This window comes from Cygnus atratus, chromosome 2 (assembly GCF_013377495.2).
Source record: "Cygnus atratus isolate AKBS03 ecotype Queensland, Australia chromosome 2, CAtr_DNAZoo_HiC_assembly, whole genome shotgun sequence".
In the NCBI taxonomy this organism is placed as follows: Eukaryota; Metazoa; Chordata; class Aves; order Anseriformes; family Anatidae; genus Cygnus; species Cygnus atratus.
This window is the reverse complement of record NC_066363.1, coordinates 107,618,775-107,633,999: the sequence shown is the minus strand read 5'-3', so window position 1 is coordinate 107,633,999 and position 15,225 is coordinate 107,618,775. Positions and strand designations below refer to the sequence as shown.

The 15,225-nt window shown below is 36.4% G+C and overlaps 1 protein-coding gene across 1 annotated transcript in view; it reads right to left on the bottom strand.

The window, feature by feature from the left end:
- The window catches only part of LAMA1 (laminin subunit alpha 1), a 98,198-nt gene that overhangs the window by 28,357 nt on the left and 54,616 nt on the right, over window positions 1–15,225 (bottom strand). The window contains exons 24-36 of the mRNA XM_050708774.1: window positions 13,137–13,280; window positions 12,622–12,801; window positions 11,887–12,072; window positions 10,887–11,014; window positions 9,669–9,789; window positions 9,396–9,533; window positions 7,533–7,654; window positions 6,155–6,241; window positions 5,701–5,894; window positions 4,720–4,862; window positions 2,072–2,170; window positions 1,029–1,140; window positions 704–866 (exon numbers count right to left, since the gene is read on the bottom strand). Of these exons, the coding sequence (XP_050564731.1) occupies window positions 704–866; window positions 1,029–1,140; window positions 2,072–2,170; window positions 4,720–4,862; window positions 5,701–5,894; window positions 6,155–6,241; window positions 7,533–7,654; window positions 9,396–9,533; window positions 9,669–9,789; window positions 10,887–11,014; window positions 11,887–12,072; window positions 12,622–12,801; window positions 13,137–13,280 (1,817 nt within the window). The remainder of the gene's footprint in view (window positions 1–703; window positions 867–1,028; window positions 1,141–2,071; window positions 2,171–4,719; window positions 4,863–5,700; window positions 5,895–6,154; window positions 6,242–7,532; window positions 7,655–9,395; window positions 9,534–9,668; window positions 9,790–10,886; window positions 11,015–11,886; window positions 12,073–12,621; window positions 12,802–13,136; window positions 13,281–15,225) is intronic.

Sequence of the window (15,225 nt, the reverse complement as noted above, 5' to 3'; positions counted from 1 at the left end):
GAAATATTCCTGGTCTAAACCTCTGTCCCTTGAAGGCAGTACTACTATTCTTACAGCGTCACTGGAAGCTAGCCTTGGGCAATATTTCATATTTTTGAAGTTGGAACAAAATTTATGCTGACTGTGGGAATAGCCAATGTTTTATATTGCCAAGTCTGGCAATAAACACCAATAAATAATGAATTCAAAAGCCATTTAGAAACAGTCTTCAATTGCAGGCAAATCAAGATAACAAATACAAATTCTAAACAGTGGCTTATAATGCTGAGGTTTGGTTTGACTTCATTTCATTTGCAAATCTAGTTGATACATATTCCACTGCCAATCTATTATCATGTCCTTCAGTAGATCTGACAACTCTTGGGCTTGCAACTGAGAAACTGTTCTACCATGTCTCCCAGCCATAAGGAGATATGTATTAGGGCCAGATCTGAATCAAACTGAAATCAGTGAGTCTTTCACTTACTGCAATGCATCTTTGTATCGCATCCAAAGGAACAGTCTTTGGCTATATTATACCATGTGAGATGCAGAAATATCTTCAAATAACGTAACACCAAATTCAGAGTTTGCATAGCTCCAGCAGGGCTACTTATCATAGCACAGCCTATTATTATGGCACAAAATTTCTCCAGATCTCAAAGAAGCAGTATTGCATAGTACAGACATATGCGAAACAAAGTTTCCAGTAGAATAGGCTTACTTCAGGAGACTTGTAGCATTGTAGTGCTGTTGACCAAAATCTTTCTTGCGCAACGCATCCAGCTGGGCAGAAATATCATCCTGAAGGCTCTGAGATGTAGCATTTGGCAGTGGGAGATCCAAGCCCAGTGTTTCATTTAGCGACACTGCAACTTCAGCAAGTACTAAATAACAGAATAAACGACTTAGTCATACCACTAGTAAAAGAGTATGTGAAACTCCTGCACAAATTGCAGCATTTCTGTGCAAATAAATAGTTCTTTAAAAAGTTACAAAAGAGATACCTTTGTAAATTGTGAAAAGAAATGGTGATATAAGCAGAATACCTTTGATGGCTGTATGTACCGCGTCAATAAACCCAATCAGTTCTTTACTTTTATTCCTGGTTTCCTGAGTCATTGTGTTAAGCTGCCAAGCTTTTTTCAAAATTCTAGATGACTGGAATAAAATCAGAGATAATCTTTGACAGTTCTGTTAAAACACTATCAATTTTAATAACAATTGTTTACAGTTTTTACATTTTTTTTTCCAATATTGAGAATACTTTGAGAGAAAACAGTATTTTGTTAATAAGGCACACCTAGCTGAGTCAAAAAACTGACACTTCCATGCTTGCAGATGCCTGCAACTTAATTATTTTGAAAGTTCCAGCCTCTGATATCAGTGAAGAATTGTTTTATCAATTACTTTTTACTTATAATTTACATAAGTACCAAAGCTGTTCCTTTTAGCATAAGAGACACCACATACTTTTAAAGACAATCACTCTTAGCAACAACAACATTGCTAGTGCAAGCACCTGGTCATATTAGTCACACATGCTCGGCAAACTATACGTACACATAGTGGTCAAATGAGAACTAAGGGAGAAAGGGCTATTGACAATTTTCTATCTAAAGTTTTTCTGGTGTTAAAACGGAAAAAGTAACATAAATGTTGGGTTTTCAGCAGATTTGTTTCTCAGAAATTAAGGCCCTAAAAACGAACAACTTTTCTTCTCACTGGTTCTAGCATGTGGAGCTAATTTAAAATTATGTCACTGCTGAATATTTATAGCATTGTGTTTAAAATAATCAAAAAGCTACTGAGCTTCAACAGAAACAGTATAAATCTCCTGTACAATATCATAAAACACTGTAGCCTGCTGAAGAATTCCACAGGTCAGGTAACTTCTTTCCCCAGAAAGACCACAGAATGGATAGAATTCTTTCACTAAATTCTATCAGTTTAAAAAAAATGTATGTGTGTATAGATATATATACATATATATTTATATATGTCTAAGTAACACTCTGGCATTTATATACAATGCTATGAAATCTAAAAAGATCTCTCCACAAAGGCTAAGAATAAAGATGCCAGCACGTACCTCTTCAGGCAACTGAGCAAAACCTCCCGATAAACTCAGAAGATTTTCTTTTGCTGTAGCTAATGAGTAAGTTGGATCTTCTCTAGAAACAACAGACCCCTATAAGAAACAACACACTGTAATTTAAAGACTTCATTGTGTGTCCGGAAAATTCATGGGATGAAAATAACTATGCACACTATTTAAGCTATTTTTATATTCTTTAAATGACTGATTTGCAAGACACTTGAGATGACAAAGTAGTTACGTACATAGAGTTGATGCAACAAAGCGTGTCATTTCTTTAGATAAGGAAACAAATTTCTAGATCCAGCTGTCTCACTTTCAATCAAGTAATAAGAGGGAAGCATAATGTTCTGCTTTCCTGATTCTCCATTTCACCAGTCTGAGCTGTCCAAATAAGCTACTTTGAGAAGTTCAAAGGCCCATCAAATTAAATGTTTCCATCCAGTCCCACAGCTGCTACAGTTTCAGCAGCTTGTCAAAACAGCTGTATTTAGTGTACATCTGTGAGGATGTCCCTGGAGCTGTTTCAATGTCAAATCCAGTGCACGGCACTCAGAAGTTCAAGATTTTTGGCACTCCAATAACACAAGCAGCCCTGCCCTGTGGATCCTCTCATCAATAATAGTCTGTATATGACTTCAAGGCCACCTCAAAACTGCTCTATATGGCAATAAATAGGCCGTTGTACCCAATTTTATCATATTTGATACAGTCAAGGCCTGCAACAGAATAGCACTTCTCTACAGATGCAAAGCAATGTAAGAAATCTCTTACAAGAAGGGCATGCCTGGGAAAAAGTTGGGTTTAGATTTCAGATCTTTCAGAGCCAACCATTATAAACATCACAACAAGTATCATTTTGCCCAACTTTTTAAAGAAGGAATATGCAGGATTACCACACAGCCTTGTGTCAAACGGAAATCTCAGAGTCTCTTCCTCAGGGTGAGGAAAAAATAAGTGAGATAAATTGCAGTAGAAGCTGAAGTTCTTGAGGCTCCCGGGATAAGGCACAGCAATATTTTTTTTAAAAGCTGACTTTAGAAACCCAGAATTGGACAGCAAATATGCCCAGGCATGTCATGAGGAGTAAATCAGGAGGCTTTAACTAGAAAAATGGAATTACTGATGTTCTCAGATGGATTAGAGGTGCAGACACAATAAGGAGTAGACAGTCTGATAACTTTCTCATTACTGAAAGACCCACACCCAGAATAGAAGGAATACGAGTCCCTAAGCAACCAGCTTGAGGCAAAGATTCAATACAATGGAGGGGACAGCCCTTCAGAGAATACCTGTAATTCACATAAATAAACCTAGGGATTTTCCAACTTCCAGGTACAGTTACTTTCGCACAAGTCAAAAAGTAAAGGAAATATTTCACTAGCCAGAAGGATGGGAATACTTGCTTCCAAAACGGAAAAATTATGAGACTACCAACTTATCCTCAAGACTAAATCGCTCGAAGAACTTTGTGGCTTTACATAAACAGAATAAACAAAGTCACAAGAGATATAGTATCAGTTTTAGATCCCTTAAATAGTGCACTTGTAACAGAGTGGCAGCTGGTTTTGATTTGATTTTAATACAAAAAGGTATGTATTAAAGGAGAAATTTGAACTGCTTTTTTTTGTTGTTGTTTTCACGTATGATTTGACTGTTTTATAACTAAAGTGCTAAACAGATGTTACATATTGATTAATGTTTATGCTCCCAGAAGATGATGCTCCTACACAAATACAAAACAGAGAAAGCAAGTCAATTGTATCCTTAAAGTATTACAATAATTTGGTATGCTTACGACTTCATGGCATAAAGGAAGGGAAGCAAAACTGAAGTTTTGTAACTAAAACGTTCGCATCTAAAACTAGAGGATAAGACTACCTCTGCTGACATACAAACGTTATTTAACCCAGCTTGCCTTCAGATGTTGTAATTATTAATATTTCGAAGCACGATGATCAGAATTCAGCCTGCCTCATATTTTAAATAGATGAAATTTTAATTCAAACTCTTAATTTGCAGAATCTATCAGCACAAGAAAGCTTATACTATTCTGATTTTGTTGTGATAGAGTGGAATAGAAAGAGGGTATTTTTTCTTCTGTTTTAGAGCATCTCTTGCTAAAGTTACCACTCAACAGATTCTTATTGATAAATATGCTTATTTTAGTAGTCATGAAGAAGGGAATAATTCTGTTTACCTCTGGCTTTGTGCAGAGACCATATTCACCTACAATAACTGAACTTCTAAGACCACAAAATGTGGTATTCATGCTTTGTTTAAGGCAGCAGGAAACTGGGAGGAGAACTTGCAACAAGCAATCTGAAAGTCTCCAACATAAATATATTCTGCCTGACTTTTGTCTCCTGATAGGAAAGCAAATGGCTGCATCCAAGGAGCCCTGCGTAATGGGGAAGCAGTCTGTCTGACTCTTTCTTCCCCAGGAATCTGGGGCAACAGCCTTGGCAGCTCTTTATCAAAGGGACCAAAAAGGGACCTGGCCAGATGTTTATTTCATTGCTGAAAATTATGCTGCTGACTTTCAGGAGGACTTCATTTAAACTTCTGGCACATGTGAGTGGCTGCAAGTTTTGCTTTAAAGGTGTGACTAAATATTTCTACTATTTGTGTGTTTGTATTACCTTCAGATGTTTTGTTGCATTCTCCAGCTCTGCCAATATCCCATAGGGCACACGGGCAATACCAGTGAGGTTCACTGAAAGTATGGCTTTGTTGAGATTATCCAAATTACTTAGCAAAACTCCTGTGCAGTTGTCATCACAAGCTAAAGAAACGATTTCAGAAAATGGAAGCAATAGCAGTGTTAAAAAAAAAAAAAAAAAAAAGCAACCAAATGCTGGTGTGATTTTCTTGTTGTTGTTGTTTACAGAGTATGTGCCTTTACTTTTTGTGTTAAAACTGATAGAATTCAATAATTTTGAACATATAGGCTTGTACTATTACCCTTCCACACCTGCCCCAGAAGTGGAGCTATTCCAAGCATACTCTCCTTACATTAGCACACATTCAAGCCACATTGATCCTGCTGGCTACTGAGCTGCTTGTTATATTATGTGGATATTGCATCTATTTAGCTGTATTGCTGTGAATACAGGGTGATGCCATTAACATTCACCAAACAGGTTCTAAAGACAGGGAATCCAAGCCCATAGTGTTGAAATTACATTTATACCCTGTTTCTTTTTCACTTGTATAAAGCAAAACCTGAGTTTTTCCAGTTCATTATTCCCAGTTCATTATAAAAGCAGATTACCGCACTTGCTGGATAATTCTCCTATCCATTGTCTCTTACAGAATTTAAATTTGTTTGTAGTACTACCTCAGCCAATTTAAGGATTAACTGCTTGTCTGGTATTATGGTTTGTACTGCAGTTTCCTCTGTGTTCACAGAATCACAGAACGGCTGAGGTTTGAAGGGGCCTCTACATGTTGTCGATTTAGTTTAACCCCCCCGCTTTACAGAGATACTAAACCCTTAATATTCCTTTTCTTTCATAGAAAGAATAGGACTTGACATAAAAACAGTCAAGGAATAATCATGTGCATGTAAGTATCACTGGAACAGACCAAGGCCCATTGAGAAAGTAAACACGTTCACCTACAAACACATTCTTCTTCCACAAGAAGATGCCTCGCTTCACACTCCTCACAGAGCTGTCCTGTGACTCCCTGCTTACAGAGGCACTTGCCAGTAGCACGATCACAATTAACGTGAACAGAGCCACTTGGATTGCATCGACATGGATGGCAGCTGCCTCCAGGCAGCTGAGGATCACCGTAATAGCCGAGGGAACACCTACAATGGGAGGAATGGGACACTGAACATCAAAGGGGATCATCATAAAATCAGATGTTATATTTAAGTTTGAGTCACTGATAGATTTTTAATTAATAGTTTCCGAACAGTAACTAACAAGTCACTCTAAGTCCTTGAGCACATATTCATATGCCTCTTTATAAACACTGAATGATCAATTCCAAGTATAAATACATCTTTTATTAATCAAAACTGCCCTTGAAGTTTGGGGACAAGTGGGAACAATGTGTACAACTCACTTTTCACAATATTGTCCTTCATATCCTGGGAGACAAGCATCACAGTGGTAATCTTGGACACCTTTTAGAACACAAGTTGGACTAAAACTGGAGGAAGGAAAAACAAATACCTGCTAGCACATAAATAAGAAAACATACAATGACACTCTTTCAGCCACAGGTCAAATTTTGTAAGCAACAGCATCATTTGCTCAATATGATGCAATGGGCTAGAATGAGTGCTTTAAATTTAAAAGTTTGCTTTCTTGACACAAATCCATTACTGTATATAACATGCTAAAACATCTAATGACCTTCAGTTTGAAAGATAAGACAACGAAAAACAGACGCTGCGTAAACAAATTGAAAGAGACCTTTCATGAGTCATTTAATACTAGAGACCTCTCCCACTTCACCCTCCCCAGAGCAGCAGAGAAGTTAGGCCTCTTGTGTGCCAGAATGGAGGCTGTCAGCTACGTCCTGTTCCAGTAGGAAAGTTGTGGTGACCATCGTCACCTTAAGAATGCACTCAATTTCAAGTAAACCTTGTCTGTATGAGCCGTTTCCTACCTCTGTCTAGCCCTCTGCATGGCCACTGATAAGCACCCTGAGCATAGAGGTTTCAGATTTTCTGTACTAGTAGAGCCCTCTGCCAAAAATACTCCAAAGAAATCAGCATCTTGATTTATATACATTGTTTCATCACCATTTTACAGATGAGAAAAGGCAAGGGAGCTGAATGGTATGGCTATAGTATTTATCACACTGACACTTGCATGAGAACATTAGAGTTGCCCCACTCGTGCTCTGATTTAATTATCCCAAAGGAAAAGTGCTTTTCAAGCTTCTAGATAAAAAGCACCCTGCACAATGTTTTGATTTTAAAAATAAGTTTAACTGTTCGTCTACCAAATAAACAGATGTGTACATTTAAAAAAAAAAAAAAAAAAAGTACCTGTTTTTCCCCAGCAATCATTTCATGAAAAGTTTCTGAATTGACTGGAGATGGCCAAAATCTTCATAAGTACAGAAGCATTGTTTTCAGAATGATAAAAGGGAACCGCATTTGAAACTAAAATATGTCAGAGCAACTTACTCTCTATGTTCTCTCACTCTCCTATGTGACTGATCTATTCTTAGAGAATAGAATGATATATCTATTAGAATGATATATCTATTAGTTAATCTTTTTATTTTAAAACTTCACAAAGTTATCACTAGATGTGAAAAACTCAGAATGCAAGTTCTATTTACTAAAATAGGTAGCTTTTAGATGACTAAAGATTAAGGGCATGTCAATCTCCTGTTGCCATAGAGCAGGGGGAGTGGGAGATAGGACATACATCACAAGGCATATAGAATGCTAAAATATACATTGGATTTAATAAGTTCTGGTTACCTAACAGGGTTGGCTCTGGGACAGGCACAAAGAGAGCAGTCGTTGACAGATCCAATTACTTTACCATAGTATCCTGGGGCACAAGCACTGCAGTAATCACCAACTGTATTATCTCTGCAGTCCTGATACACAAAAGGAATTCAGATAGTTTAAAACAACAACAAACAACAAGAGGAATTTTATCTTCTCCCCAATCCATAAATGCCTAAGGTCTTTGACAATCGCTTCTAAATGCCACCACCCATTGGTCAGCATTCTCTGGGTAGAGGGACTTTTTATGCAAAAATAAGCAGAATGCCAGCATATTTTCCATTATGTGAATGCCCTAGCAGGCAGGCTGACCTAATATCTGTTCTGAACTTCCATTAAGGTTTATATATTTCTGCTTCTATTAATCCAATTCAGTCTAGGGAATCACAGTACAAAGCAAAAAATCCTCAAAAAAAAAAAAAAGCAAATGATGGAAAAATTAAATAGGATACCTGGACCAAAAAGAAAAAAAAAAAAAATCAGTGTTTTAGCAAAAGCATTTGACAGCTATAAGCCAAACAACAATCACCGTTAGGATTCACAGACACTATACTTAATTTGAGTATTGATCAGTAGCCAGTGCTATTAATGTTAAAACACTAAATCAGTATTATAAACATAATTTAATTGACTAGTCTCCTAAGTGAATAAAATTCAATTTCTTTCTTTCTTTTCTCCTTTTTTTCTATGATTCTTCTACTTGTGAGTGTATAGATTTTAGAGGTTAGCTGAGTACAGTAAGCAGCAACAATGCAGTCTATTACTGTATGGGAGCAGAAGTCAGAGGTGAAAACCATTTCTTTTGCCTACACTACTCAGATGGAAATCTCAAAGTAGCAATTGTAACATGTGGGTGACTTGCTACCCCTGCAATGAGAAGCTGAGAGGATGAATGACTATTATTCTTCAGTGTGAAAGACCCATGTGTTTTGGCCTCATAGCAATGAGAACCATCATTCTTACTCATGAGATTCATATTTTAGGCCAACTAATAGTTTACAAAAAGCCTGAGGGACTGAGGAAACTTACTTTAAAAAATGGCTTCAAAAATTAAATCAGCAGAAGACTTTGAACTAACCAACTCAGCACTGGAAAAGCAAAGCAACTGAAAAAAATGTTAGGAAAAAAACTTTAGGAAAGAATTCTGGTCATTGAACTGTACCAGAGAACGGACAGCATGTTGTATTTTGTTAGCTGACAATTTGCTTTCCACAGGGCTGTCAGCCCACAAGACAAGAGGCAATGTGTTAGTCATAAGTGGGCCCTCTTTGCAACCTTTGGAACAAACTGAGGGAAGTGAAAAAATTAACTTAGCTGAAGCATATCCTTAGCCTACTTTATTCTCTGGAAGTCAAAAAAAAAAAAAAAAAGACTAAAAAACTTATTTAAAAAAACTTGAAATGTATTCTCTTCAGTAGAGACACATAATTTGACTTTGACCTAGTCTGTGGTATGGTGTGCCTCACTTCTTTTACTTCACCCTTTTTGTGTGATTAAGCAGACCTTGGCCAGGCCAAGAAAGTGAAAACCAGAAGTATCACAGAAAAAAACGGATAAATTGAACTGATACACAGAAGTTGTTTTTAAAATGAAATTAAACCTAAAATAATTAATGATTTTGAAGACGTTAGTGCTCAAAACACTTGAGAATTTTACTGAATGGACCCCTAAGGAAAATAGCAATCACATTTTCTATTTTTTTCAGAGATGGAGGGGAAGTTAGCCTTTTTCCAAACAGTATATACACATACTTCTCCCAGAAACTCCTTTCACAGGTTACAGCCATTATATGCTCAGGTGAAAACAATGCAAAAACGCATAAATTGTACATACCAAGCACTTTCCAGTTTCAGGATCACAGGTTTCACTGTGATTGTTGCACTGACACGGCAAACAAGGTGCTATCATAGTATGAGACTCTCTTACACCAAGTTCTGTAGGCTTCTCCCTGTAGTATCCTGGAGCACAGCTCTGTGTGTAAGGGGAGCACAATTAAAACAAACAAACATAAAAACATGGCTGTCAACAGTTATGAACAAAAACCATTTATGTGACCTTTTTATTATCTAGCTAATACACACAAGAAAGAATTTGAGGATTTAGTACCTGACAGGAGAATCCAGTATAACCAGCAGGACATCTACATTGCTCTATAAGGTGAGCTCTAGATCTGCCTCTATGCATCTCTTCAAACTTCACTGCAATTTCCATTGAGATATTTGCAATTCTGCAAGATACATGCAGAAAACAGCGTGAACATCTACAAAAGTCCTAGCACCAGAACTATCCAAACTTTTTTATATTTCAAGATGTATATGTATATATATATATATATACACACACACATACACACACCCCCACCCCCACCATACATACTTTTCTGTGATCCCATGAGTCTGTGGAAACATCTCAATAAAATCTGAATGCTTTTTTTTTTTTTTTTTTTTTAACCTAGGTATGGGATTTCAGGACCTACAGCAAACAAATCAGAAGTACTTCAAAGTAATATGGGTTGATTTCCATTGGTCCACTAAAGCTGACAAATCCTCCATGCAAGATTATGCAGTTTGGCCTCAGAAATGCTAAACAGCAATACAACAGCTCTGTTCCACAGATGTTTTGACAGAGCTAGCAAAAATATAGTTGACAACCTGTGAATCAAATATAATCCCAAATCTGGAGGTGGATCTGCTCTACTTCACAGCTGTAAAGATGTAAGAATTTTCACTGGATGCATCTCTGCTTGTCTTGTTTGTTTCTAAACAAACAGATGGGATGATCATATATCATCTCCCTCCTTTCATTAGCAACTTAGTTCTGTTCAAAACTGCAGCAAAATGTTACAATTCTGAGGTGGGAATACTTTGCTACCACTGTCCATAGTACATGAAGCTACAGGATTGACCTAGATTTGTACAAACAAATCAACTCAGAGGATCAGGTGTTTCATTTCTTCCACCAGAAAATGAAAAACAAACAAAAACTTCAATACCTATAAAAAATAAGATGGGGAAGAAATAATTTAGAAATCTGCTAACTATATTGCCCAACCTGCAGACCACTGCATCAGCCTGTAAGGCTTTATGCTTCGTATGGGGTTTTCTATCAAAATAAGCAGCAAAGACATTTAATGTGTTACAGAAACAAAGAGAGATTCTGCTTCACATTAAAGGTAATAAATGTTTTCTTATCAGATGAAGAAGAGTAAAAGTCATAAATAGGAAATTGGAAATTTGTCTAATTTGAGTTAAATCTTTACTGTACGATTCATCTGGGACTATTTCTAAGTTAAATTATAGTCAATGCAGTCAAAGATTGCTTTACCTGCTTTGCTGTAATCCTTGGCCATAGGCTGCCTTGATAAGGATGTATTCAATATTGCTTAGCACAGACATGAAGTCAGAACGTGAGACAGGCTTTTCAGACACAGAATTAAAATACTTCCAAGAATCCTAGGGGAACATGACACATTATTAAAAACATGAGTGTTTAAGCTCACTTGAAGGTAAGGATCTCTTCCTCACACTCTCTTTCAGAAATACAGTCAGTGACTATGTCTAGGCTCTTGGTCCCAGAAAATCCAACATATTGCTCCATGTTAGAACAAGACTAGTTTTATCTTATTTTTCCTCTCCTTTCCTTCCCTGACCCCAGCTTCCACGCCCAGTTTCTACAGGACAGCAATCCAGACCTGCATGGAACTGTGTTGGTTTCTTTTTTGGCTAGATCTAGAAAACCTGGATAGACAAAGAACGGGGACTTCACATCACTCTTCTTACGTGTAGTTAGAAAGACGTGTTTTAACTGTGTCCTGCCTTCTGTCAAGAAGAGAGATTAGACCTAACCTCAGACCCATGCAGCAGAGAGTCTTAGGACCAAATAACGTCATTGTTCTCTCTTCTGAAACTGTCCTGTGAGCACTACTGCAACTTACTGCTCCCACTAGGCTAAGATTCAAGTCCCATGTGATAATCCTGGGCTGAGAGTATAACAGACAGGCTACAAAATTGTGAGACTGGCTGATGGTGACAATACCTGGCAGTATGTCATTTACCATTGAAATCTGAGTCTGTCTTTGAAAAGCACAAACACCTTCAGCACTTCCAAAAGAGGAAGCAATGTCAAAATGTTATCTGCTTCTATGACAATATTTTTCCAGACATTTTTGTTATAAAATAGACGCATTTTAATCCAAGTACTCTATTTTTACTCAGCCTAGTTGAAATCAAGTATGCATTTTTTATTTACTTATATACATGGGGCTTCTCTATAAAAGCTCAGAGAATATAAACGTCCCCATTTCCACACCAACATTTTAGCTTACCTCCTTCATTTCCACCTCCTTGTCACTTCTTATTCCATTTTCTGGGGAAGGGATGTCTACGTAGATGACCAATTTGCTGGTACGACCCCCTTTCATTAGAATTTGGGGCTCAAAATTTGAGGTTCCAAAGCCATCCAAAGCATAAAAAGCAACAGTATATCTCAGCTTGCCTCCATATGCCATGAGCTGTTTGGATATAAAGTTATGATTTTATTTATTCCAAGGTTGTATCTGCTAGTTGAAAATATTTTAATGTCATCAGAAGATTTGAAAACTGACAGTTCTTTGATGAATTAGCAATAAAACTTGAAAATTGACTTAAACTCAGCAGTTTTTGCGCCAGGGTCAAATGTGTATTTCTAAAAAGCAGGCACAGTTTCTTCTTTTACTCTTTCAAGGTGCGTAACTTTCACTTAATTCCTAAGCAGATCATTCCATGATCTATATTCTGAATGTACTGTCAAGGTTGAAAGCTCTTTCGGGTTTCTAAAATAAAATTGAATATATCACTCTTTTCCTCACATACAACCTCCGAAGAGTAACACAGTAATTAAATATGGGTGCTACCCATTTACAGGGTCAAGAAAAATCTCATTAGAAAAAGGTAATGTAAACATGTTATTTGTGCTTGCTATAAATAAGTTCATTCAAAAAGTGACTATTATACAATAAAGGAGTGACATTTATACAACAAAGAATGATCTACAAAGCATTCCAATTGTTTAATTGTCTTACCTGGTCTCCCTGAAACTGCTCTGGTAACCTCCAGTAAAATGTTTCTGTATTTAAGTATTTTCTGACAATGGTAGCATCCAGTAAAATGTCAGAAAATTGTGAAAATACTCCTTCCGCTGTTCCAGTCAGGTTACTTGGAGCTACTACATGCAGAATGGACTGGTCAGGAGTTAGGGTTATCTACAACATGAAGAGCAATAGATTAATTTAATGAAAATATTCTATCCTGGTGTAATATACTGTTCACAGCTTCTTTGAGATAGTCAGCAGTCTATTTTATAGTAATAACATCCCAAGCCAAAAAATTGGGAAACATTTTTTAATATCTATTAAAAAAAATGAAGAATGAAAGATATGTTTTCAGAAAGAAGACTTTGCTTTCTTTTTTATTCTGACTCTGTGAGCTAACCTATTGCATTCAGTCTGATTCATGAAACTTATGCAGTCTTCAGCACACTAGAGTGGTACCATAAGTATAACAAACTGCATCCATACATTTATGTCACTTTACTTACGGGAATTCTCACATGATCTTCTACTTCCCAACAAAACAAGGACAGGCCAAAGCAGAAACATGGAGTACAACCCAGTGAATTGTTAGCAGACAGAGCAAAAGTTCCAGGTTTACACTCACTGCACTGCAGCCCAAATACATTTTCCTGGAGGAAATAAAAAAAAAAAGCACAGCAACACACTCATGTTACTTTACTAGCTGAATGAAAGATGAAAGATGGCTCTTATTAGAAGAAAAAATAGTGGCTATATAAACTACATAACAGCTAGTCATTTATTGTATCTATTCTGGTTTACTATGCAGGAGATTTTATTATTGTTATTACACAATGCTGTTTTATCAAAAATATGGAACATTCAAACAAAACTCATGCATTCAAATTTCTAACTAAAATTAGCAATTATGTATTTTCCATTAAAGACAGAAAAGTGTCTCCCCACCCTCCCTCCCCATCTGAAAAACAGGCTCAAAGCCAAAGAAGCTGTTCAGGATGAATAAAAATCAGGGGACCTAGTCCCACGTGTTTGTGTACTCAATTCGCCACTGGTAAATCCAACTTGAACAAACACTAGAAAAACTAGAGTCTGTGTTGATCCCATCCTTACTAAGAAGATTGGAGAAAGGCCTATGTGAGCATACATTTGTTGCACTGAAGTAAGTTTTCTATCACTGAGTCTGATGCCCACCATCTCAAAAAAAAAAAAAAAAAAGGAAAAAAACTTTCTATTATATTTCTGTAATTAATGTTTCCTTTATTTTAATACAACAATGTCCATTCAAGCTACATTATTAGCAATAATACCTGAGTTATTCTTAAGCACTGCTTTGGTTATAGCATAGGAAACATACATTTGAACTTGCAACATAATCAAATTAAGGAAAACGTTGAAATTCTCCATTTTGCATTTCTTGGTTTCTTCCTATTATATAATTTGGATTTTCAAAAGCAGACTCTATCATCTGAATTAATATGCTGTTCCTAAGTGTAATAAAACCATGTCTGTATGAGCAGAAAAAATTTCTCTGTACCTCGTTTTTTTTTTCTATTTATATAATGAGGATAAGAATACAATAGCTTTTCCACTGGAGTTTTCTAACATTTAATTAGCTTCTTAAAATGCTTTCAAATCTAGAATGAAAGAAGCTGTAGACATGCTATCTATACACAGAGAGTGAAATGATTCACTGTCAAAACAGTAAGGAATTTATACTTTTAAATTAAGAAAGAAACAAACTTTTTTACGAGATAATGTCTTAAACTCGGAGTTTGTCTTAGAAAACTCAAGATGATATCAATCAATGTGACCTACACTCGAAAATGTAACTCTGACTACAGAGTATTCCTAGATGCTATGATACGAAGGAATAGAATTTCCCTGGCTTGAGGTAGAAACATTTTCTTTGCTCATTGAATCAGAATATCCGTTTTCAATCCTCTATGTGTATTAGAAAAATATCCTTTCAAATAGCAACCCCAAAATAATCCATGAGTTATGAGCTGTTATTGGCACTATTTGCAAGGCAAAAAGGAGGTGTCATAAATAAAACATAAAAACTGTGTCATTAAAAACAGTTCAGATGGCATAGTTCTTGTATCAGAAGGCATTTACATCACACAGAGAAACATAGTGACACTGAAGTCTCCAGCACCAGTCTTATATATTGAGTAAGGTTTACAAAAATTTTACCCCAGAACTCATGGCTAATGCTTTGTCCTGTTCAAAAAAGGTGTACTTGCCCTTTGTGAGGCAGAAAGAAATCTTGCAGCAAAAGAAAAAGCAAGACAAATGCATCCTCAACCCTCATTCATTTCCACCTTACAGAACTAATTCATGAAAAATAGGATTCTGAATGTACTGTAAGAATGATGTGGTTATAGACATTCACTTAACACAGAATAAACGCATAGATTTTACATTTAGCAAATGCAATCAATTTGAATTTAGGGCTGCAGTGAGACTGTTGTTGTGAAATATGCCAACTCCTGTAAAAGACTTGAAAGACAGCAATCAGTGTTCTATCGAATGGACAGTTGCTTTGTAAAGTTAGCAAGGATTCAGCATTAGTAAGTTAGAAATGATTTCTCATGA